This window comes from Periplaneta americana, chromosome 4 (assembly GCF_040183065.1).
Source record: "Periplaneta americana isolate PAMFEO1 chromosome 4, P.americana_PAMFEO1_priV1, whole genome shotgun sequence".
Classification (NCBI taxonomy): domain Eukaryota; kingdom Metazoa; phylum Arthropoda; class Insecta; order Blattodea; family Blattidae; genus Periplaneta; species Periplaneta americana.
The window spans coordinates 68,762,158-68,786,357 of NC_091120.1; the positions used below are offsets into that span (position 1 = coordinate 68,762,158).

General features: G+C 36.3%; 1 protein-coding gene across 1 annotated transcript; it reads left to right on the plus strand.

The window, feature by feature from the left end:
• The first annotated feature begins 529 nt into the window (after nt 1–529).
• On the plus strand, nt 530–22,513 carry LOC138698819 (general odorant-binding protein 72-like). The gene is made up of 7 exons (XM_069825039.1): nt 530–621; nt 4,192–4,270; nt 7,382–7,434; nt 8,803–8,838; nt 15,710–15,827; nt 21,979–22,043; nt 22,266–22,513. Exons 1-7 carry the CDS (start codon nt 562–564, stop codon nt 22,281–22,283), a joined length of 429 nt encoding a protein of 142 aa, XP_069681140.1. The 5' UTR covers nt 530–561; the 3' UTR covers nt 22,284–22,513.
• The last annotated feature ends 1,687 nt before the right edge of the window (nt 22,514–24,200 follow it).

Here is a 24,200-nt window from a genome sequence, read left to right on the forward strand (position 1 = left end):
GTCTCAAACATTTTATAATCACTATCAATTTTTACAATATTGCTAGTCCTGCTGAAAATAAAAAGAGAAAACGTGATAGTGCCTATTTCAGATTTTTTTTTTGATTCGCCAGTCCATATTTTAAGCAATTCCACTAGTGGATAATTCTAGTTTTTAATTTAACAATAATATTTTTTTTTTAACTTTGCATGTGATCAAATAATTTTCTAAACCAACTACTATTATAGGATCTATTTCTCCATAAATGCTGCGATGGATCATGTTGCAAAACAACATTCAGTACCTTAAATGCTTTAAAATATAGCTAGTAAGGTATATAATTGCAGTTTTCCCTCTTCCGAAGCGCCTGGATGAAGCTGAAGATTTCAGTCCATAAACCTTAATACACCGGATGTTACGATGACGTCACTAATTAAGACATCATAGCTGTAATCCGTCGGCCTTGTCGGACCTGCTATCGCCTGTCGATTTTTAAATCAATTAGAGCCTGGCCCCTCCTATAAATATGTACCGGTTTCCCTCCCTTAACGTTACAACAGCAGCAAGTACTTTCTAAACAGGATGAACTGGGGCCTTGTCTGTGCGCTGGTCCTCCTGACCACTTGGAGAGAAGCAGCTGGTGTAAGTGCGAACATGTGTGTGTAAGAAGGGAGTTCACAAGTTTAATACGGGGACTGTAATAGACGAAGTTACCAAGATAAGTTAAAAAAATTGCGGGTTAATTTTGACCCGAAAGAAGAAATACAAAGTGCGGAATAGAACTCAATAAGAATGTGATTCGTAAATTAATATGTAAAAAATAAGTTTTTAATTTATTGGCGTTATTTATATTTGAGTCTAGATTAATACGTGCAGGGTGTGTCTCATATAAATATAGGAATAATTATAACAATGAATGTATGATCATCACCAGAATACTATTGTTGGCATTATAATTGATGTTTCAAATATTAATACTCATTAGTGTAAAGTGAATTATTCATTTCGTAAATGAGATTTTAACAAAAATTTAACAAGTTATGCCAAAATTTATTTCAAGCAAAAATAAATTAAATTAGTCATTTCTAGATAAAACAAATAAGTAGCATTTGAAGAACTTGATATTACATAAATGAGTTAATTTAATATAAAGTAGACTACTTTTGTTGAATAGAACTATAAAATTAATTAACTAAATTTGTTTCTTGTATTTGAGATGAATGATGTAAATTATTTCTCAGATAAAGTGAATGAGTTATTTTTTGAGAAAATAAAATGTGTAGGCTGCAGTATGAGTTAAGTGCATTATTGATAAAGTAATTAATAAATGGATGATCATTACTGAATACGTTAAATTGAACAATTACTTACTTCTCAGGTGAAGTAAATGAATTATTTTCTAAGGAATAAAATTATTACACTGAACATCATATCACTTATTTCTAAGGTAAATCATAAATGGATGATCATCGTTCAACTATTAGTTTTGCTATAATTCTTATCTAATTATTAATACTTAAAATAAATAATTATTGTTCATTAGATTAATCTAGCGACAATTTTATGATGAAGTAAATGAGTTGGTTACAATATTATGTGATTTATTCTTAAGACAAAATAGATGAGTTATTTTAAATTTAAAGATCATGATTTATATTCAAGACAAAGAAATTAGAAGCTATTCAGAGGAAATGTTTTATTTTAAGGTAAGTTTTAATGTTATTTTTAAGGGAGATCATTACAGTTCCAGGAAAAATAGTTTAATAAAGCAATGAAGGTAACTTTAATTTAAGCCTCGTTAAAGTAAATTATATTGGACTATTAGTCATTCTTAACTATAATTATATTAAAATCACCATCCTAAAAGTAAGTATATTACAATATTTCATTCGAAATTAAAGTTAAAACATAATATGCATCAAACTGTGAATATGTATGAGCAGATATACAGAAATTTGTTTTTTAAAAATTAGTCAGGCTTTCAGAATCGTTAAAAAACGTCAGATAACAATGGAATAATGGAAGGGTGAAAACGGAAAGGCAAACATAAAGTATTCATAAACAATTAGCCCTTGTCAGCTTCTGTATTTACAGATAATTTAACACTACTCCGGAAAATGAAAATTAGCAGATAATATCCGAGCTGACAATGGGACACTTTTATAAGTTTAGTAATAATGAAATCAGTTTTATGTTGTTAATTTCTGTATTTGTTTATTTTTTTTCACTTTTTCCTTATTTATTTATCTATTTATTTACTTATTACTTTGTGTATTTATTTATTACTTTGTGTATTTATTTACTTACTACTAATTTGTTTATACATGAGAAGTTGCGGAGTTAAGGGCAAAGGGCATTATTCAACGCTTCTACTAAGTTAATTCATGTTTCTCCAAAAGTAGATATTTTTACTTTCCTTACCATATCTTATATTTTACCAGATAATTTTCATTCGAATATTCATCCGGTATTGAGTTTCATTTTGTAAAGCGTCACTACTGTATGTTAAAATTCAATAATACCTATATTAGTTTCATGCACCAAAATAACTAAATTAGTTCTAAAATAAAGTGATAAGATAAAAAAAGAACACACAACTGCCACAGAATTATGTTACTTTCGTACAATAAAAATATGAATGCTCTCCAAATTAAATCAGTGAACGGATCTAATTTTAAATTATACACAAGAACTGATGATTTAATAAATAATAATTAACTTACCTTTTACTACTCTCTCATATAATTATTTACCTTTCTGTTTCCTTAATATTTAAGGAGGTGATGGGTGAAATTCCTATTTTCTACATTTTCAAGCTACACCACTGATTTGTTGTACGTATAATCACGGTGTGATAGATAATGATGTGGTGGAGATTCATTTCTGAGAGTCAATTAGTTTCTGAATAAATATATTTTGAAAATTTGCATATTTCAAAACGAAATATGTTGCTCAATTTCGCAGTAAATTTTGCTAGTAATTCTATTTTCTGCCAGGGAAAAAAAGCCATGCACTCGAGTCTGTGTGAAGCACAACCAAACGTTTACTTTAGGCGCATCTCTTTACCATTAAAACGTTCCTTTGAGGTGCTCATGTGCCCATGTTCGACAATAATATTATGTATGGTAACTAAGCCTCAGGTATGAAGCGTAACCTCATCGCTGAATAAAATTAAAAAGTCTTAGTTTGCTGTCTCAAGAAGGACATAATACGCAGCTTTCCGTGCTGAACAATCTTCACTTTCAAAATTGTATACCACTTGGACGTGATAAGCACGTTTTTCCAAGCTAAAATGCAACAATTTCCATACGGTGCTACGTAGTACAAACTCCCTACTGAAAGGACGAGTCGATACAGTCGGGCTGCGCTCAATTGTCTGCTGAAGAATTTGCATGGTATCTTCAGTTGTTATTTGAATGCCTGAACAGCGAATATAAATTACTTAAAAATAATGGACACGGAGTGAATTTTCCCGTTTCGTTTTTCTATGCGTATGCGCTCCTTTAGCGTGTAATTTCACTTTTAAATGCTAGAGGTTAGGTAATAAGGTGCTGACAAGTCTGCTAACAAGTATTTCTGCTGTCGAGTGATGGCGCGATATCAGCGCGAACTCTAGGGAAAAAGGCATAAGCTCACACGGAAGCGGTTTCAAGGTCATTGAAATAAGTCACTGCTACTACATTAAAGGTACCGACGCACAATTTCATACCTGTAATTCCCTATACGCTGACCTGAACGTTGTTCTTATACTACACTTCTTGTTCCCTAAAAATTTGTTCACAAAAAGCCGAATATTCGAGGATAATCCTCTTGAACGTGCCTCAAAAATAGCTATCATCTCTTCTAATATTAACATTCTGCAATTAGTTCTTCATACCCAGAAGAAAAATATGATTAGTTGCCCTTTTTACCAAAATGAATCGAAACTTTTTGGACACCTATATCAGAGGCTGTTTATAGTGTACGCAAATAGCCCTAAAACTGCTATAAGTACGGAATAAAAATGTAACCAGAAATGAATTTGAAATGAATGAAGAGAAAAACACGATATTTGGTATCATAAAACCTAACCTCTTGTGTGCTGACCAACGGAATCGCTAGGTTTTCAGACCATTTACTACATGGGAGATATTTTGGTAACTTTTCTACTGAATCGACAGTTTTTTTAGTTGCATTATGAACATTTTTTTTTTTTTTTTTAACTTTTCGCAGGGAATGTCGCCGCAGCAGATGAAGCAAGCGATGAGGGTGATGCGCAACGCCTGTCAGCCCAAGACTGGCGTCTCCACAGGTAAGCGAGTCTTTACAAAATAACACATCTCTATCACATAGCATATTGCATACAGATCACGAAATGATTCAGGCGGGTTAGAGATGTATCACAAGACAAGACGAATACTATTAGTCTGTGCAGCGAAGTAACAAAGTGATCTATACATACGCACGTGGTCTTGAGATTTTTGAATTGACAGTGACTCTTTTGTTTGTTATTATGTGAACTGATCTATTGTTGTTTTATGTTTTACATCACTTTATTGTTTCTCTCCACAGAATATAGGAAACAGTAGGCGTTGCATATTGACCGAAGCTACATATATGTGTATTATGGCTGGTATTTTTGTTTTAATATTAACCAGTCTGTAAAATTATTTGTCCACTTTGATCATGTAATGTGCACTTTACATCACTAATAAAAATGTTGTAAACATATTCATTACGCAACTAGTTAGGTAATGATACTGCTATTACCTAACTTGTTGTGTAATGTGAACCACACATTAAATAAAATAAAATGGAATTGATTTATTATAAACATTCATATCTTATTCGGGATTTCGATGGTACTAAACATTAAATTGCAAAATTTGCAGTATTTTCAATATCTGAATCCTTGGTTTGAACTCATTTTAAAAATGATTGTTCATTTCTTATAGTACTGATATTCCTTTGTCATTAACAAAAATCTATCGTGTTCAAAACTAATAAAACAAATATAAACAAATCTTCTCTCGCAGAAACTAATAATAGTAATAATAATAATAATAATAATAATAATAATAATATAATCGCCTCTCCACAAATGACATGTTCAAAACTAATATAAATAATACAATTACTTCATTAAAAAATTAATCTTTTATCAAAGTGGATAAAACATTGTATGATATACTTATCATAACTTCATATTATAATACTCGAATGGCTATCAAACTCGTATTGTAATATGAAACGTTAAGATACTTGTATCGTAAATAACTATTATCGCTTCTCAGTTGATTTTCAGATTTCTGGGTAATGTTTTATTCAGTACATAATGATTACAAATCAGTATATATTATCGTTTAATTTTAAGTGCTCGTTTATTAGTTTCAAATTCTACGGTTCAATTATCAATTTAAAATTCTTAGCATTCCATAACGTTACTTTCTTTAAAAAGTGAATGTTTAACGATGGCGATAGCGAACCATACTTGATATCTCACATGTCGAGAATGGGGTAACAGATCGCGTAGCTTGCATGAATAATTTCGTGATTTACATACAGTGCATTATAAACTTGTAAAGGGATTAAATAACAAAAAAATGTAGGATTGAATGCATAATCTGATCGTGGATTACATGAAATAAAAAATAATAGTTATTTTATTGGAGTAATCAATCCCTCCACAAAACTGATCTTTTTCTTACCACTAGACACAGGCCTACTGAATGGTTCAAGTAACGTTCCCACAACTTATTTTTGTTTGCATTAATATATTAAGATTTTTGTATGATATGAAATTAAATAATTGAAAGAATAAGCAAAGTCATAGTAAACTCAAATATTATATAAGTTTATGCAGTGCGTCCATTTTATTGTCTTACCGCTTTCACTATCTGCTGCTGTGTTAATGGCATTCGTCATATTCATACCTGTCCAAAAATACCCGAATCTCTAAGTAGCTGATTTGATTATCTTCCTCAATCATTTGTCACACGTTCCTGTAGCAGGCTACCCTCGCAGAACGCTTATGTGAGATCGGCAAACTATTCTTGCTGATGGTGCTTCATTTCCAAAAGCAATTTGAAGTCGTTGGATGTATTATTTTGGTGTCAATGACGATCTAAAATCATAAAAAAATCATAGTTTGAACGGCTTGTCAATTTAAATCTATGAATTTGAAAGACTTAAAAATATCTAGAAGCTAAACAACAAAATATTTTTTCTGGATTTGTAAACAGCAGTTGTTGGAAACTGAATTTAATTTATTATCGAACACAAGACAATCTAGTTGATTGCTTTACATACATACCAGTTTCCAGAAATTTTAAGTATGACTCCCATATTAAACGGAACGTGATAAAGAAGCTGAATTAGTACGAAGCCCTTGAAATATAGAATGAGAAGGAATGTATCATCTTCGTCGCACTAGTTTTTTTGGTGTATAATCAGTTTTATGTTTTCCAAATGTACAGGTTCCTTTCTCTCTCTACTAAAAGGTTCTCATTGAATAAGCACAGGAACATATTATTCTCACAGTGATTGTATTTGGGTTTTCCATCGTGTCCTGGAAATGAACATCCTGGACCCACTTGTCTGGAGTAGTAGCCAGGCATAATGAACCCAACTGAGTACGAGAATCTTCAAGTCGACCCTATTTATCCTATTGATGGAACTTTTATGTATTAGTTCCGAAATGTTGGAGATGTTAAGTTGTAGAAGACGGTGGAATACCCAAAGTCTACTTTTGAAGAGCATATCGTGTAGAACCACCACTCATCATTACAAATAACAATAATAATCTAAATAAACCAGTCGAAAATAATAACAAAATTGCGAGCAATGTATGGTATGTACATGCACGAATAGTCAAATTATTCGAGAAACATAACTACTTTACTTGTAAAGTTACAATAATATAAGTTATTTTCTTTCGAGGATTTCAGAAGTCTTTTCTTGCTTTTCTTGCCGCAATTCAGAGCTCTCATGAGTTCATTCACTTCTCTTTGAAGTAAGTATAGGGATTATCTGAAGGGGTTAATACGGCAACAGAGATATTCTGACTTCTCATCTCCTAGTCATACCAGTTAACGAAAACATAGGATAGGCTTGCAGAACTGAGCACCAATTGTAGCGTTGCGTCACTCATCGGAATACGTCACTCATCCCCTTCTCCCGCCCCCGCGTCATTGACTTGACAGAGGAGGAGATTTGTTTTCAGTGTCTGTGATTGCGTACGGGCCACAGTGACATCACTCAACGCCAGTGGACTGCGGACGGGGAACCAACGCTTGCTCCATGCTTTCCACCCCTCTCTCGCCAGTTCTGTATCTCTGACATAGGAGCTCTCCTCCCTATCCTCTAGGAATAATATCTACTTACTAATACAATATTAAAAAAAAACACATTTTTGTTGTTTCAGAACTTATAGACGCTCTCCAAAAAGGAGAATTCGCAGAGGATAATGACCTTAAGGTATGTTAATTGTTTACGTCAGCTTTGAAAACTGTCTTCAACATTTTGGAATATCTAATGAACAATAATAGAAGGTTATTAAAACCTAAGTTATCGAAATTCTTACCGAGACACGAAGTTTCCTTTTGGCGGACAGAGCGTTGGACTTTCCCGATTTGTTGTTTCCTTTAAAATCCCCTATACACGCTCGAGCATGCTCGAGTCTTGAGAAAGTATCTCAAGCTTTAAAGCCCCAACTCGAACACATCCAGTGATCATGTTGGTGAAAGTTGTTGGTGGCTTGCTCAATGAACATGCTCGAACGTTTATGGGTTCTACGAGTATAGTTGGTGGTTGGAATTCTTGGCTTGAGATTTGGCTCGGCGGCCGCTACGAGCTCAAGCCTAACGCCGGATATGCCTGTACATACGTAGAGGAATATGAGCATGCTGACCACATTTTATATTTAAATCCTGAGTGGTGTGCATCTTCTGTTACAATTTAGTAATTAACATGTCATTTAGTGAAGAAGAAATTTGTACGGAGTTTATAAACTCTTTAGAGATCAGAGGATTTACATGTATTTCCAGAGCGAATATGGCAATGCAACGAATAGAAGACAATCAATTTCCGTTGGATTGGTGTGTCTAAAATTTTGGTATGTAGTTACATGAAAGAAAATGAATCGTGGAAAAAGAACTTGAAAGTCTTTCCACGACTGTTGTGTTCAAATAGCTTGCCCAGTCAAAACATTATGCGCAATAAACCAGATAAGTCCATTTTATACTAATAAGGAAAGAAAGGGGTGTATGGGTTAGTCGCTGTGCAGCTCCTGTAGAGTTCACTTCTTTTTTCTTGTGCAAGTTCGTAGTATACTAACTTTTGCAAAAACATTAATTTCGTAATGGAAACAATAAACACATTATAGTTTATTTTATTGTGAGTGGAAGAGTGAAAAGAGATGACTGCATTGTGTTAAGTACGAGTGTTTGAATAGCAGTGAATGGAAAAACTGTGATCGCTCATGGATACGTGACCTACGTTTTCAACATAGCTATAACTTACTTCAGCTTGCATGCAGTTCTCCTCCTACCCCCTCCTGTACCTCTGAATATGCTGATAAATTGACTCACTCACTCCTACTCAAATGTTAGCGCTTAACACCGGCCAAGCTATCTAAACACAACAGTATGCTTCTCGAATTGGTAGCTGAATCGTTTTCAACCAGATATACGTACTTATTTCTTGTAACATTTGAAGACTACCATTATATTCCAATCAGAGATGAAGAGCTGCTGCTAGTCTAACCTGAATAGAATGTTTGTTGCTTATTGCAGCTAGTCCCGCACATCTAACAATTTACTAATGGAATCTCTTTTCTGATTTCAGTGCTATATCAAATGTGTTATGGGAAGAATGCAATCGGTAAGTCTACAATTGAAATAAAATTTTCAAATCTAACTTTAAGACATGAAATGATATGACATACCTAATCCCCAAAAGAGATATTATAACAAAGTTCTTTATCATTAAAACTGATAGTGTTACCTTAGAGGTTATAATAATTATTGATAACACGTTAAATATCATGAAGTGCCGTTTCCAGTAGTGAATTTTAGAGAAAGTATTCGATGAATAAATTCCGGTACGTTTTGATTTAAAAATAAACTGGATACTCCGATATTCGTTATGAGTAGACAGTAGATGCGGAATGACTTATCGTTGAATGTAGGTGCACATTTACTATATGTTACATTTTTTTTTTCATTCAGACCATTGGCTCAACAAGTTTTAAACGTAAACAGACGACTCAACATGCTACTGTATCTCCGTACAATCAGAAGGAAAAGAAAAATAACGGACTGTAGTAGTGTAGCACATACCTTGCAAGTTCAGTCCTCGTCATCATTGATGCAATTACCAACGTAGCAGTAAATGACGATATATTCTCGTAAGTTGTCGAGGTTGAATCGTCTTCGCCTATCGCTCGAACAGTTTTTGTATCGAGAGAATTTCTGAAGAAAAACTCTAAAATGGGGATCACTCAATTTCTTTAGAGGAATATTTGCACTGAACATCATGTTGCACGTGTTGTTTAGACCCGCACAACTAAATGATGATGATGGTTCCTCAGATTTCATTTCAACGCATTTCCTGTGCGATGTACTGTTGCAATGTTTCTCTATAGCCTGAGTTGTTCTGGTTTTTATTTCAATTTTACATACATTACACACAGTATTGTCTTCGTTAATACGTAAAATGTCACTCTCATACTTCTTAATTGCATTTCGTATCTCTAAGCGAATTTAAAGTTTTGACTTCGACATTATGAATGGATCAGCACTACACTATTCAACTCGTACTAAATACTTGAGATGGATAACACAACTGCACACATTGCGTTGCAATGTGGACCGGAGTTCCTTCGTTGTGTACGCTACTGTACTCGCCAGGTACACAAAAGACGAACGACGTGGCACGTGCCATATACTCCGATACGAAACAACTTCACTTTTCCTTAAGTCATCTCGCATCCACTGTTTAGTTATGTATGTATGTATGTATTTATTCACACTGCAATGGGTATATACCTGGTGGCAGTGGTAACTAATTACACTCAATAATGACAATAATAAACTTATTAATTAAAAATACAATTAATAATAATACTAATAATTAATACTAATAATAATAATAATAATAATAATAATAATAATAATAATAATAATAACAACAACAACAACAACAGGGAATATACTAAATTAAATGAAACGATCACTTAAAATAACATTTGAAATATTCTAATTTGTATCTTAAAACTAAGATCGAACTAAAACCCACGAGTATATGTTCATATCTGCACAAGTACCTTTCAACATTACATTCATTTCGCTGTCAACTCACTCACTGCACTGGAACTACGGCACATTTCACTGATTCTATCCTGATTTCACTAACACTTCAAAAACATTTCACTGTTAAAATTCTTTGCACTGCCACTATAAACTATAAGCATCGCTGACAGGAACACGTTTCACTTACACAGCACACTTCACTGACACGACATACTTCTTCACTGATACAACACACTTCACTGACACAACATAATTCTTCACTGATATAACACTTCAATAACAACATATCATTTACACCCTTTAAATACTGTGTATAATTACCGTCTATTAGTAAGGTCCTTATGAGGTAGCTACTATTTGTCGAAGATCTTTTTATATCTGTATTGGAGTAAGTTGTAAATAAGCCCACGTTTCTCGATCTGACTCTAAGACACACAAGGTGAGATTCTTTATAAGTAGGGTCAGCATGATATCGTCCGTATTTTCCCCAAGTAAATACACTTGGCACTAATAATTTCCGTTAGAGGCTGAGTAAATCCCAGGATCATAGTGGGGCAAAAATGATTAGATCGATGAAAGAAATCTATAACTCCTCAGGAATAGAACCCGAGATCTTCCGACTCGCAATGCGACGTATTAACCGTGATGCTACTGCGCACCACATATGAGACATTCCACGTCAAATCGAAAATTTTTAGGGAAAATTGAATGCACCATTTTTTATTCTCATAATTTTTGAGTGCATTGTACAAGGAAAAATCAGGTAAACAATATTTCTCTTGTTAATAGTGCCGCATTACAGATACCATATCCCATTGAAATTTTATCATGTCTATGAAATAATGCTTCAAATAGACCAAATATATATGACAAGATTTTATTACAAATTGATCAACACACGGATTGCTGTTTATTCAACTGTGCGAAGACAGTTTTGAATCTCATAAGTGACGTCAATTAGGCATCATTCATGTGGTAATTAAGCCAGGAGATAATGGGGTAGGGTGGCCAGTTCCTTCCCCCTCTACTGTATAGATCTCTGACTAGTAACATATTATAGTCATACTTCAGATGTTATACAAACAATTTTATTGTTCTCCCACTGACACATATCGTCAACTGAGATGTACTGCCTGATAGTAGATGGAGACATCAACCAGAACCTCAATCAGAGGATGGATTATTTGTGACAAACTTAATCTTTGAATGTAGGCTTTCATAGCCGGCGTTGATAGGATGCGTATTTTCCGGGCTAGAGGGCCGTGGCCTGACATCATAAGCAGTACGCCGCAGTTCTATGCCAGGTTACATCGGGAAGCTATTGAAATACATAAACACAAAAACAACTTTAACCGTAAGGAGGAAGGACTCAAGGTCAACAAAGCTGAAAGATGAAACTATCAACAAAGCTTAGTATGCGGCCCTCAGAAGCACACACATGTATTTATTTATTTATTTATTTATTTATTTAAATCCACCACCAACAGAAGCAGGCTTCCAATTACAGGTGGCTTACACAGATACATACACAAAATACATAATAAGAAAAAAAAAAAACAAAACAACAGAAACCAAAGAAAAAAAAATATATAACAGTAATAGATGCTAGAATATAGTATTGCAGTTAATATAGTGCCAAATGTCAATATAATGATGCAGAATTCTGGAGTAAAAACATTATAATACACTTCTTCATAATTTAAATATCTAAGGAAATACAATTCTTTTTAATATTGTATGAAATTTGTCAACTGTTAAACTGAAATCTAATTGAGAATCACAGTTTAAAGACAGAGAGTTGTATTGCACATAACAAACAATAGAGAGTTCTTGAAGAAAACAGTTCTAGGAATGGGAATAACATCAAACCCTTTCTTCGACGATTGGACACTATGACAATCAGAACACCGAAGCCACGGTTGCGGACCGCAGCGACAACGATAAGCAACAACAGTCCCTGGTAGCACTAACACTCAACGAGCATTCGACTCTGTCTGGCTTGACGAACTCAGATATAAACTAGCGCAACTTGGACTACCGACACAATTCACACGGTGGATATCCGACTTCATACGAGACAGAACAGCCCAAGTTAAAATCTGTGGGCACATATCAACTCCAATAGTTTTAAATAGCGGTGTTCCACAGGGCACGGTTCTCTCTCCGACGCTCTTTAATCTCTATGTAGCGGATATCCCGATACCACAAAAGACTGCGTACGACTCGGACAATTCGCTGATGATATCATCTATACCTCCACTTCCTACCGAATCCATACGGCGAGGCGGCACATCAACCTCGCATTGGAAATATTAGCAACATGGCTGGGCAGGTGGAGATTGATAGTCAACACTGATAAATCCCAAGCCATGTTGATAAAGAAACACAGATGCCCTTTGGGAGCGAGAGGAAGATATCCAATCCGTATCAACAATTCCATAATCCCCTACACAAGAAAAATTAAATATCTAGGCGTCATCTTTAACGATAAACTCAGTTTAACGCAACATATAAATCAAACTCGCAATAAAATCAAGACCTCCATTGCACTACTCTATAGATGTGCGGGCAGAGACCCAAAAAACCATGTTGCCGACCTAACACCAATATTATAATATATAAATCTACAATCAGACCTACAATCCTCTACGCCTCACAACTATACACAAAAATTCCCTCTTCCCTCATGTCAGCCCTCTGTTCCACCGAAAGAAGATTACTACGTAAAGCATTTAACCTTCCCCTCAATACCTCAAACCATACTGTCTACAATGTCACCAAAATCGAACCAATCACCGATTATATTAGAAGAAAAAATTGCAAATATGTTCACAAAGCACTACAGAAACCATTTATCCAACAAACATTCCTCAACCCTCCCAATACTAATCCTCCCACAACTGTTGATTCATTACTCATTCAATACCCAAATCGCCCGCCGTTGGAGAGAAATCTCTCCGTTGTGTCTCACTGCTGTTAAACTATATATATAAAAAAAACCATAAACCTTCACACCTACAACCACATTCCCATAAAAATTAAAACCTAATACCGCGAAACGCAAAGAGCTAAGGATGCGCCAGTGCTGCGAATGTCCTACAGAATGGCCATTGCTTAACCTCGTCCTTGCTGGAATTTCAAACACCTACAATAAAAAAAAACACCCCAACCTGAAGAGGGCATTAAGTCCCTAAAGCAGGTGGTACCCTTGAATAGGGATACCAGACACACACACACACACACACACACACACACAGACATAATCAATCACCGCCTACCTAAAAGCCAAATTGGCTAGTCTCTTATATGGGACAACTCATTCTGCCTAAGGTATTCCGTGGTTTTTCCTAAGGCGTTAAGACAAATGTCGGGATGAGCCATAAAAGAAATTGGTCACGGACCTATATGCCCTCCCCATATTCCCCCTTTTGTCTAATGAACGACGTAATGCCCTAGTTCAGAACCTATAAATTGCGTAATTAATTTGCGGGATCACTCATTTAGTCGCAATGCGAAAGGACAGGGACCCTTTCAATTTGCAGATTCAGAATTCACGGCGTCTCTCCTAGCGGTCTTCACCTGCCTTGTCATCGAACAACAGACGACAGAGTCTTCTCGACTCCTCCTGCACTGCGAAATGACACAGTTCATTTCAATGTGCAGATTTACACCAGCCATTTCTTCCTCGTCCCGTCCCGTGATCAATTTGATCACATTTCCGTCCCTCGCGTATGTGGTACCTAAGAGGTTACGTCCATTTTCGGTTTTCCCCTTCAAAATTTTCTAGAGCTCCTTCAGTGGAGCGGCGTAACCCGAAGTGAGACTAGTAGCCAACAGGCTTGGAGCTTGGAGCTCACATATTTAGTTTCTTGCAGCCCCGAACCCCTTGAAAGGACGCGTTTGCGTACCTTTTAAATTTGTCTTCCCAATTCACCTCTTTCAATTCAGACTCACAGCCCGCATCCCAATAAACTCCAAATTATCGTGGACCACTCTCGCCAATAAAACCTGGAACAAATTTAATGCGGCCACCAAAGCAATCAGCTACCTTAGTGGCATCAGACGCCCAGGTTGTTCAACTCCCACACTCCTCCATCTTTACAAAACATTGGTTCGATCCCTTTGTATGCACCCCTCCATATTCCTAGTACAAACATCTACAGTAACTCCAACAGACGAAAATTTGAGGCAAGGGAAAGGCGCATCCTAAGATCAATTTCCGGACTCCCAAGACGAAGCACCAATCACACCGTACATCACACAACAAACACAACACCACTCTTCACACACCTACAGGACATCAACGATAAATACACATTCTCCGCACTCAAAAAAAAAAACACACACACACACACGCACGCACACACACACACACTCACACTCTCTCTTTTCACACAATCACCTGACACAAATAACAGAACAACAATAGAAAAACTACTTACACACTATCACGATCCACAACCCCCACAGTAACACATACAGTACATAAACATAAACAACTACGTGTTGATTTATCTGTATATCGTCGAAAACCAACAAAAAGAGAGAGAGACGATAGTGACCAACATCCCTAATCACCCAAAACATGAACCAGCGGACAACCATAATAAATAATAGACAACTATAATAGTCAAATGATATAATAAACTGCATCAGGATTTCTTGTTCCATAAAAAATTAACAACTGGCACCACAAAAAAAATTAATTAATTATCCTTTTAAATTTTATTATTTGTTGTTTCACTTTGTTAATATCTGACAATGTATATCCTATGTATTGATCACGACGGCTGAAGAGGGCATACCAATGAGTCCCTGAAACAGCCGCCGGCAATGTATACTTTGTGTATATTATTTCCGGAATAAAACTTTTGAATCGAATCGAATCTCACAGCCCCAATTCCCCCCTTGCAAGGACGTGTTTTCACGTACCTTTAAGTTTCTCCTCCTACTTCCCCTATCATTCATTCATTCGCTCTCAATGCCAGTTTCTGACACACACAGCAGATCTCTCCGCACACCTGTACCACGCCACTGAAGATGTCCACCGGAGTAGTGGACGAAACGTTTGGTTGTAACACCGAAAGACCACGGCCCTCTAGCCTGGAAAATACTCATCCTAAATAACTTAATATTATTGTGATGTACCGAAGTACATATGATATTTTCGTGCAGGAATTCTGCATTATCATATGATGAAGGGTGGGTCGAGCGGAGAAAAATTCTCTCCGGCGCGGCACAGGGACTCAAACCCGGGTTTTCAGCTCTACATGCTGACGCTTTATCCACTAATCCACATCGGATTCCAATTCCGATGCTTTCATCAAATAAGTAAATGCTAGTCGTTTATTTAAGCTCTGACTTATCAATAAGCGTGTCATATTACAAATAATTTAACTAGAACTGAATGATCTAATGATCCGCAATTAAATATTCCACAGATGAAGAAGGGTCGTCTAACAACTGACGCTGCCATCAACTTCATGAAGGGCGTGCTACCTGACAACATGAGGGACAGAGTCATTGCTGCCATGGACGCGTGCCGTCACGCCGGAGATGGTGAGTAAAACGATGTTAGAAATGAGTGCTCCTTAAATTTCTGTCTGCACTTGAGGTTCAGTATTTGTTGTGCCATTCGTATCAATCTCTCCATGCATTTACACTGCTGAGGTCACATACTCTACGTAGTTGCTTCCCAAATATCCTAATTCCCTCATGAGTGCACCTAATTCAGAAAGTGACTACACTGGCTTTAAATTCCGGACGTTCGAAGTTCAATCATGATCATCATCTCTTCAGAGATTAGGAGATCTCTCCTGTTCCAGCCTCATGTCTCTCTCCATCTCGGTGACGGTTCCTGCGTATTTCTTAAGAGGAGGAAAGAAGGTAACAAGACGAAATGGCACCTTCTCGAATGAAACATGCTACAAATTAGCCTTCATGCATACATGTAAGACCAGGTAATGTTGGGGTTGGCCTTACCTTCTGTATAGCAATAATATGTTCTTGTAAACTGAGTTTCCTAAATTTTCCAAAATATATTATGTTTTCACTTCCATTCATTGTTGAATAATTGCACAAATTAACAATTACAAGGAAATTCACAACCTCGCAGCATTTTTCGAGCACACTACAGCATCACACATGTTGGAAGAGACTAGCTACTAACACGTAATCGGAACCGCGGAAATGGGAATGGGAAATAATCCGAGGAAAGCGAGAACACTGCACCCACCCACGTGGTCTGTGTTGCCACATGTACATTTTACAAGTTCAGTATCACATGCTTTTGAAGAATATCAGTTTTTGTAAAGTCATAACTACCATTATTGTTCAAAGTTGTCGGTGGCCAATTAATTTTTTATGTTAAAAATAATGTCGTTTGGAGTACCTACTTTCAATTTCAAATATATTTGTACAAAAATGACAACTTGACTGTTGCCCTGTCTAGTAGGTACGCAATGAATGGAAGTGAATTTCAGGGGCCAAAAATCTGTGATACTAACGTAGAAGTACTTCCTCTTTGTTTTATATCATACCTGCATAAACAGCGCTCAACGAGCACGCGCGCTCTTTCCGAGCGGGAGAGCTGTGTTTACCGCTCGCCGAATCGGAGAGGAAGATACATCAGATTGACATAGATAGAGAAAAGGATAGAGAGCTATCTAGTGGAGTGCAGTGCGTATTCTCAGTAACTGTTCCACGTTGCTTACCTACTGCTACAGAACGGTATGGAGGAATCTAAAAGACGGAAAAGTAGTGATCAGGCAAATTCTTTCAATGTTGCCTGGGAAAATGCTTATTTTTTCATAGCTGCTGGAGTAAATACTCAGTGCCTTATCTGCCACAACATTTTGAAAGGTAGAAAGAAACATAACATAATGCGTCATTACGAGTCCAGACATAAAGATACTAAAGATATTAATCTTCAGGGAAAAGGCCACCTTAGTGTTGATATGTTGAATAAATTACGGGAATTCAGTCGTAAACTTACACTTTTCGTAAGTCAGTTTCGGGAAGGTAATATGGCTTACTTTCGAACCATAGAAACTTCTCGTGATGAAGCCATGTTAAACGATTATGTGCAAATATTAATTAAAATTCAAAATGAATTTAATTCTAGGTTCCAAGATCTTGTCTTAAGATCCACACATGTTGAGTAACGGTTAGCGTGTCTAGCCGCGAAACCAGGTGGCCCGGGTTCAATTCCCGGGTCAAGTTACCTGGTTGAGGTTTTTCCGGGGTTTTCCCTCAACTCAGTATGAGCAAACGCTGAGTAACTTTCGGTGTTGGACCCCGGACTCATTTCACCGGCATTATCACCTTCTTCTCATTCAGACGCTAAATAACATAAGCTGTTGATAAACTGACGTAAAATAACCTACTAAAAATCTTGTCTTAATTGGAAAGAAGTTTAAAATTATCATAATAAATTCTTCAACACCAGTTGAAACAATGCCATAAAAGTTACAGGTGGGCCTGGTTGGCGCAGTTGGTATAGCGCTGGCCTTCTATGCCCGAGGTTGCGGCTTCGATTCCGGGCCAGGTCGATTGCATTTAAGTGTGCTCATATAACCTCGGCAGTTGCGACCGTCGTTAAATAAAACATAACATTTAACGATTTATAGCTCGGACTTATTGATCTTCAATGTGGCCTAAGGGCTAAAGATAGTTTGAATAATACTACTAGCCTGGTTGAGTTTTACAAGACTAAACATTAGCAATAATATCCACGACTACACAGGCTGGCTGTGAAAATGATTGCTATGTTTGGCTCAACATTTATATTTGTGAGCAACTGTTTCCTATAATCTACTTTAATAAAGGCAGGCATCGAACATCTGTAACGATCATTACGATCAGTAGGCTACTGTTCCTTTCAGCTGCCAACAGCATAAAACCTCGTTTTCATGTACTGATAAATAAAAATATAAGAAAATGATATTGTACATTTAAGTAGGTATAAAATTTATATTATTTCTGTATTAATTAATAAGTTTAAGATAGTTTTGCAAACACTGAACGGGAATTCATTTCATAAACACTCGTAATAGTACTTCCCTTTTGTGTATATTTTGTACGAGATCACCCCTTCTTCCAGTCCACCCTATACTGAGCGCAGCTAATATCTGCATTCCGCTCGTGAGCTGTGAGCCGGCTCGGAGAGCGGAAACCTTGTGCAGGCCTGTTTTATATAAACCCGACTTTAACTTTCAAATATCCTTGAAAGTTTCAAACCATGAATAGTAGCCTATATAAAGTGCAATGAATAATATTTTTTAATTATAATTTAAAAAAAAAAGTTTATATGGTATCTTTCATAGCTTTGCGTTAAAACTGTTTTTATTGTACCTCCTCCTATGTGTTATAGTCTGGTTGAATGCAACATCGTTAGATGGCAGCAGTAGCGAGCTTGCTGCTTGCTGCACGGCCAGTCGGTTTCTATTTCCCGCCCATGACTGATTTAGAGGGGAATCTCCTCCCTATGCTTTAAAATTCTGCTTCTTTCTCTGGCCGCTAGTGCGCTGCTGTCTATGTGTGTTAACTGCAGTAAAGGAGGAATGGATTGACTTTCCTCCACACAAACAATCTCGCATCTTTCTCACAGTTTTCTAGCAGCACATGAGCGCGCGTAGTTTAAAACTCGATCAACCGAGGTTTTCTTATAGCTGTGAACTTAAAAATTATCGAATCTTCTTCGAACTTCAAGGCACATATTTTATTTGGTATTTACTTTCAAAAGAAGAAAAATATGAGGAGGACGTTCCTCCCTTCCCTCCCCCGAGGAAGCGCCACTGGTCCATCTCTTCATCGGTCTGGCAACGTCTCTTCTCCCATGTGGTTGATAATTTTATTTATTTATTTATTTATTTTATTGCTAGTAAGTTTGAAATGAATACAAGTTAATACAATGCAAGATAAACTAGCCCACTCCTGAATGAGTAGGCTAAGATTCCAAAACGCTCCAATGGGAAAGATTACAGGACCGAAGATTATATCCATTCACTAATTTTCCTACATCGCATCGTCAATACTTCTTCGCGTAACTATCTCTCAGTGTGTTTTAGTTTCTTGTCCTCATATCATAGCCTGGGTACTCGTTCTAAAAATGACCCTTTATTATCTATGTCTTGCCATAAAACAGCTCACTATTCTTCTTCTTTCACAGTATCAGCAATTCGTTTCTGGAACTCCCTACCCAGCTCCCTCACGAACTGTCGAATGATATTGCAAATTGAAAGTAAATTATTCAAACACGTGACCACTACTAAGCCACAACTCCTAGCTTCAGACTTAATTTTCCCGTTCCTTACTTTATCGTATCATGATTGTTTTACGTACTTTTATAATTGAAATTATGAATTTCACTTTAATACTACAAATTGTTAGTACATATTTTACTTATTATTTCTGAAAATGTTTTCTTTCTTCCTCATTCATGTTTAATTATCCTTTGTGTGTATGTGTGTATATGTAATTTTCCTCAGTGTTGTATAGTTAAAATTTACGTTTGAATTTGTAATTCTTTTAACTTGTAATATTGGTTCACTTACCACTTGCATATTCATTGAGTGTAACTTCTAAGCCTTATATTATTCTGTAATTGAGGGGTTTGCCGGAAAAATGGCGTATACGTCAATATGGTGAATTGAGATACAGGCAATCTAAGATTTTAAAACGCACCTGAATAAAATGTTATACAGACAGTGAACAAAATTATACATTAAATTAAAAATCTTTGCGAGTATAAATGTTTTGTAGCATTTAGGAAATTCATATTATTAAATTTCCTTATATTTGTACCATATAAAACTTCGGTCTATACGCCCTTTATCCATATAATGATTTGCTAATGATTTAATGTAGATTTCAGATTTAAATTTCACACGGAATTGAAACAAAGATACATTTTATGACATTTATTATCTACTTCTAAAGTAATTTACATTATTTCAGATATACTGAGTAGACATTAAGTACGCAAAGCAAAATCTCTGAATATAACAGAAAAAGAAAATCTCCATTTTGTGTGAACATAAATAAATAAAATTTATTCTTTGTATAATCCTGATAACAATAAGCCCAAAAATCTGAATATTGTAACAAATCTCTTTATAGGACATAAAATATTTCCCTCTGAATCTACGAGTTTCATAAGTTTGTTTACTCTTAAAGCAAGGACAATAATGAACATAAAAAGCAGTCAAAGGAAACAACTAGACTGACTAAATTGAACTATATATATTTGCTTAGTCTCTACGTAGAGAAAACACACACAGCACATACAGTATGCGGTAACACGCAGCACTAGCTCTACTTGTAGACTGACTGACTAAATCGCGCACGCACGCACGCACGCAGCCCTGTCCTGCAGGTATGTACAGTACAATCAAAACAAAATTTCGCTACTATAATTAGCGAATTATTCACTATATTTTAAACCGTTTTCCCGAAGAAGGGCGTAGAGATCTATCCGCCTTTCTTCCAGCAAACCCCTCAATTATTATTTAGTACGTTTGCATTATTTTACCAACTTGTGTTTGTATGACTATATCAATTCTTAGCGTTATTTAAATATTAGTCTGTAATTAATAACTTGTATTGCTGCAAATTGTATCAGGTTCTTTTATTTCTGGCTACGTGGAAGAGAAGGCCTAATGGCATTAACTTCGTTAGAATAAATAAATAAAAATATTATTATTATTATTATTATTATTATTATTATTATTATTATTATTATTACTCGTACTCGTATTACTATTATTATCATTATATGTACTCTAGGCTTTTAGATAGTCTTCAGTTGAAAAATATCACTAACAAAAAATGAACAACATACTCTAGCACTTCCGGTGAATTAGAAAGACATTCAGAGAACATTATTTTCTACATCTTTCAGAGCACCAGTAAGAATGGTTATTATTGTCAGTTGGGCATCCCAAATGCATTGTGTATCATCTTACTTACTTACAAATGGCTTTTAAGGAACCCGAAGGTTCATTGCCGCCCTCACATAAGCCCGCCATCGGTCCCTATCCTGTGCAAGATTAAGCCAGTCTCTATCATCATACCCCACCTCCCTCAAATCCATTTTAATATTATCCTCCCATCTACGTCTCGGCCTCCCTAAAGGTCTTTTTCCCTCCGGTCTCCCAACTAACACTCTATATGCATTTCTGGATTCGCCCATACGTGCTACATGCCCTGCCCATCTCAAACGTCTGGATTTCAAGTTCCTAATTATGTCAGGTGAAGAATACAATGCGTGCAGTTCTGTGTTGTGTAACTTTCTCCATTCTCCTGTAACTTCATCCCGCTTAGCCCCAAATATTTTCCTAAGCACCTTATTCTCAAAAACCCTTAACCTATGTTCCTCTCTCAGAGTGAGAGTCCAAGTTTCACAGCCATATAGAAGAACCGGTAATATAACTGTTTTATATATTCTAACTTTCAGATTTTTGGACAGCAGACTGGATGATAAGAGCTTCTCAACCGAATAATAACACGCATTTCCCATATTTATTCTGCGCTTAATTTCCTCCCGAGTGTCATTTATATTTGTTACTGTTGTGTATCATCTCCTAAACCAAATATTATTACATAAATTTGTCAGCTTTTTTCGCTATTATTATTATTATTATTATTATTATTATTATTATTATTATTATTATTATAATCATTATTATTATCATTATTTTGTCTGTTGCAGGCTTGGAAGATGCGTGTGAGATAGCCTACATAGCAACAAAATGCACGTATGAAAAGGACCCTGAGGTGAGTATCCTACACATTTAATAAAAAAGGGGACTATGCGAAACAAATGACAGGTTAGAGTTCTCAAATTCAATAAGATGTGTTTTGCGAAGGTTATGTCATTTATTGGATTAATTTTGGAACTCTTGAAAATATGTAGATTTTCAATTTTTTTCTGAACGTGAAGTGGAAAATTGGGAGTTCAAAATTTGACTAATACTTGAAAATGACATTTTGTTCCAGGTCTTCATGTTCCCTTAAGCTCTAAGCCAAAGACGTGTGCGTGTGTTGTTGGCTGACGAACAAGCAAAGGCGCCCCATGAACAGAGAGATCTTTCTAACAAATTATTCCAGTTCCTGCCTATTTGTATGCACTATCACAAATCACAAACGTGTATTTTATTCTCGCATAAAATTGTTCCTTGCAATAAAAATGACTAGTGGTATTTTTTATATCTGCATAATTAATAAAACACTTTTATTATCCTACACTCTCTCTCTCTCTCCTTTCCGCTTTGATTAGCTGAAATTCTCTCACTGTCGAATAAGAATATCACCTACAATTTACCAAAATTCCACTACAAATGAACAAATTTCAATATGGTACCAAAATGGATGTCATATTAGGCCAGGGATACAGAACTGGAAGATAGAGAGGGGTGGAAGCGTGGGAAAAATATTGATGCTCCTTTCACAGTACACAGTTCAATAACGTCTCCGTGATCCGTCTACAGCCAAATGGCGGATTATAACAGACTGGTGCTCATGGACGAAATGACGAAAGTATTTCCGACCACAATAATTACAACACTTAACTTAACCAGCAAATTCGGAATAAATGCATTATATATCTAATGGTATGTAAACAAATACAATACGTCTATATGTAAAAAAGGCATTTGAAAATACTTAAATTCACAATTTCTCTTTTAAATTCACTTGGTTAAAGTGAACTGATAATACTAAATGTTTAAACAAAACATATTCTTCTCCTTGTCTTAGCAGAATACGTAAACATCAGTCATGAATAAAATTACTTCCTTTCAAACATATCGCTATAAAAATTCAGATTAAATACTTTATAGTTATACAGGGTGTTTCAAAAATACGGGGCATAATTTCAGGTATGTATTTCCCACATGTAGACAATCAAAATAGTCCATTACAACATGTGTCCGGAAATGCTTTATTTCCGAGTTATGGCCTTCACAACATTGAAATTCACCGGAACGTTTTTCTTTCCGCAGGTCGTTTCCGTCAAAGGAGACATTAAGAGGGCACTCTGACAGTTCATTCCGAGGCGAAATTTACATTCAGTGTTGTGTAGGCGTTAGACTGTGCGACATGTATACAAATCAAGAGCTGGCAGAGATACACTTCATGTACGGTAAGGCGGACGGTAATGCTGCGCTGGCTCGTCGTTTGTACCAGGAGAGGTACCCACAGCGACAATGTCCAGGTCGGAAGACATTTGTACGTCTCCATTACCGTCTGTGCGAGGATGGAAAATTTAACTCTCCTGGTTTGGGAAGGGGACGACCAAGATCTACAACTCCAGAAGTACAGGAGGAGATTCTGGAGGCTGTGAACATGACTCCTTCTATCATCACACGAAGGGTAGCGTTGCAAGTCAATGTTCCTCATACGACTGTCTGGAGACTGTTGAAAGAGTATCAATTGTATCCTTATCATTTGCAACGTGTACAGGCCCTGTCACCAGCAGATTACCCTGCACGAGTTAGGTTCTGTCAGTGGTTCTTGCAGCAGTGTGGTGTAAATCCGAACTCTCCTGCCTTAGTATTATTTACAGATGAAGCACAGTTCACACGAGATGGCATAACAAATTTCCACAATCAGTATGTATGGGCGTATGAAAACCCACGTGCAACTGTTCCATCTCATCACCAGGTGCGGTTCTCCCTCAACATGTGGGCCGGTATCATTGGTGATCGATTAGTTGGATCCCATGTAGCCTACTTGTAAACAGACTTACGGGGCAGGCGTACACAAACTTCCTGGAAAACACCATACCTCATGTTTTAGAAGACACTCCACTGATCAATCGTCAACACATTCACTTCTTGCATGATGGCGCTCCTGCACACTTCAGTCGTACGGCTCGCCGGTACTTGGATCGAAGGTTTCCTGATCGATGGATAGGTAGAGGTGGCCCAATTG

Bases quoted from the DNA above. Each gene is read 5' to 3' on its own strand.
- LOC138698819 (XM_069825039.1), top strand. From the start codon at position 562: ATGAACTGGGGCCTTGTCTGTGCGCTGGTCCTCCTGACCACTTGGAGA. The intron at 622-4,191 runs GTAAGTGCGAAC...AACTTTTCGCAG, and splicing joins CTTGGAGAGAAGCAGCTGGT to GGAATGTCGCCGCAGCAGAT. The intron at 8,839-15,709 runs GTAAGTCTACAA...AATATTCCACAG, and splicing joins TTATGGGAAGAATGCAATCG to ATGAAGAAGGGTCGTCTAAC.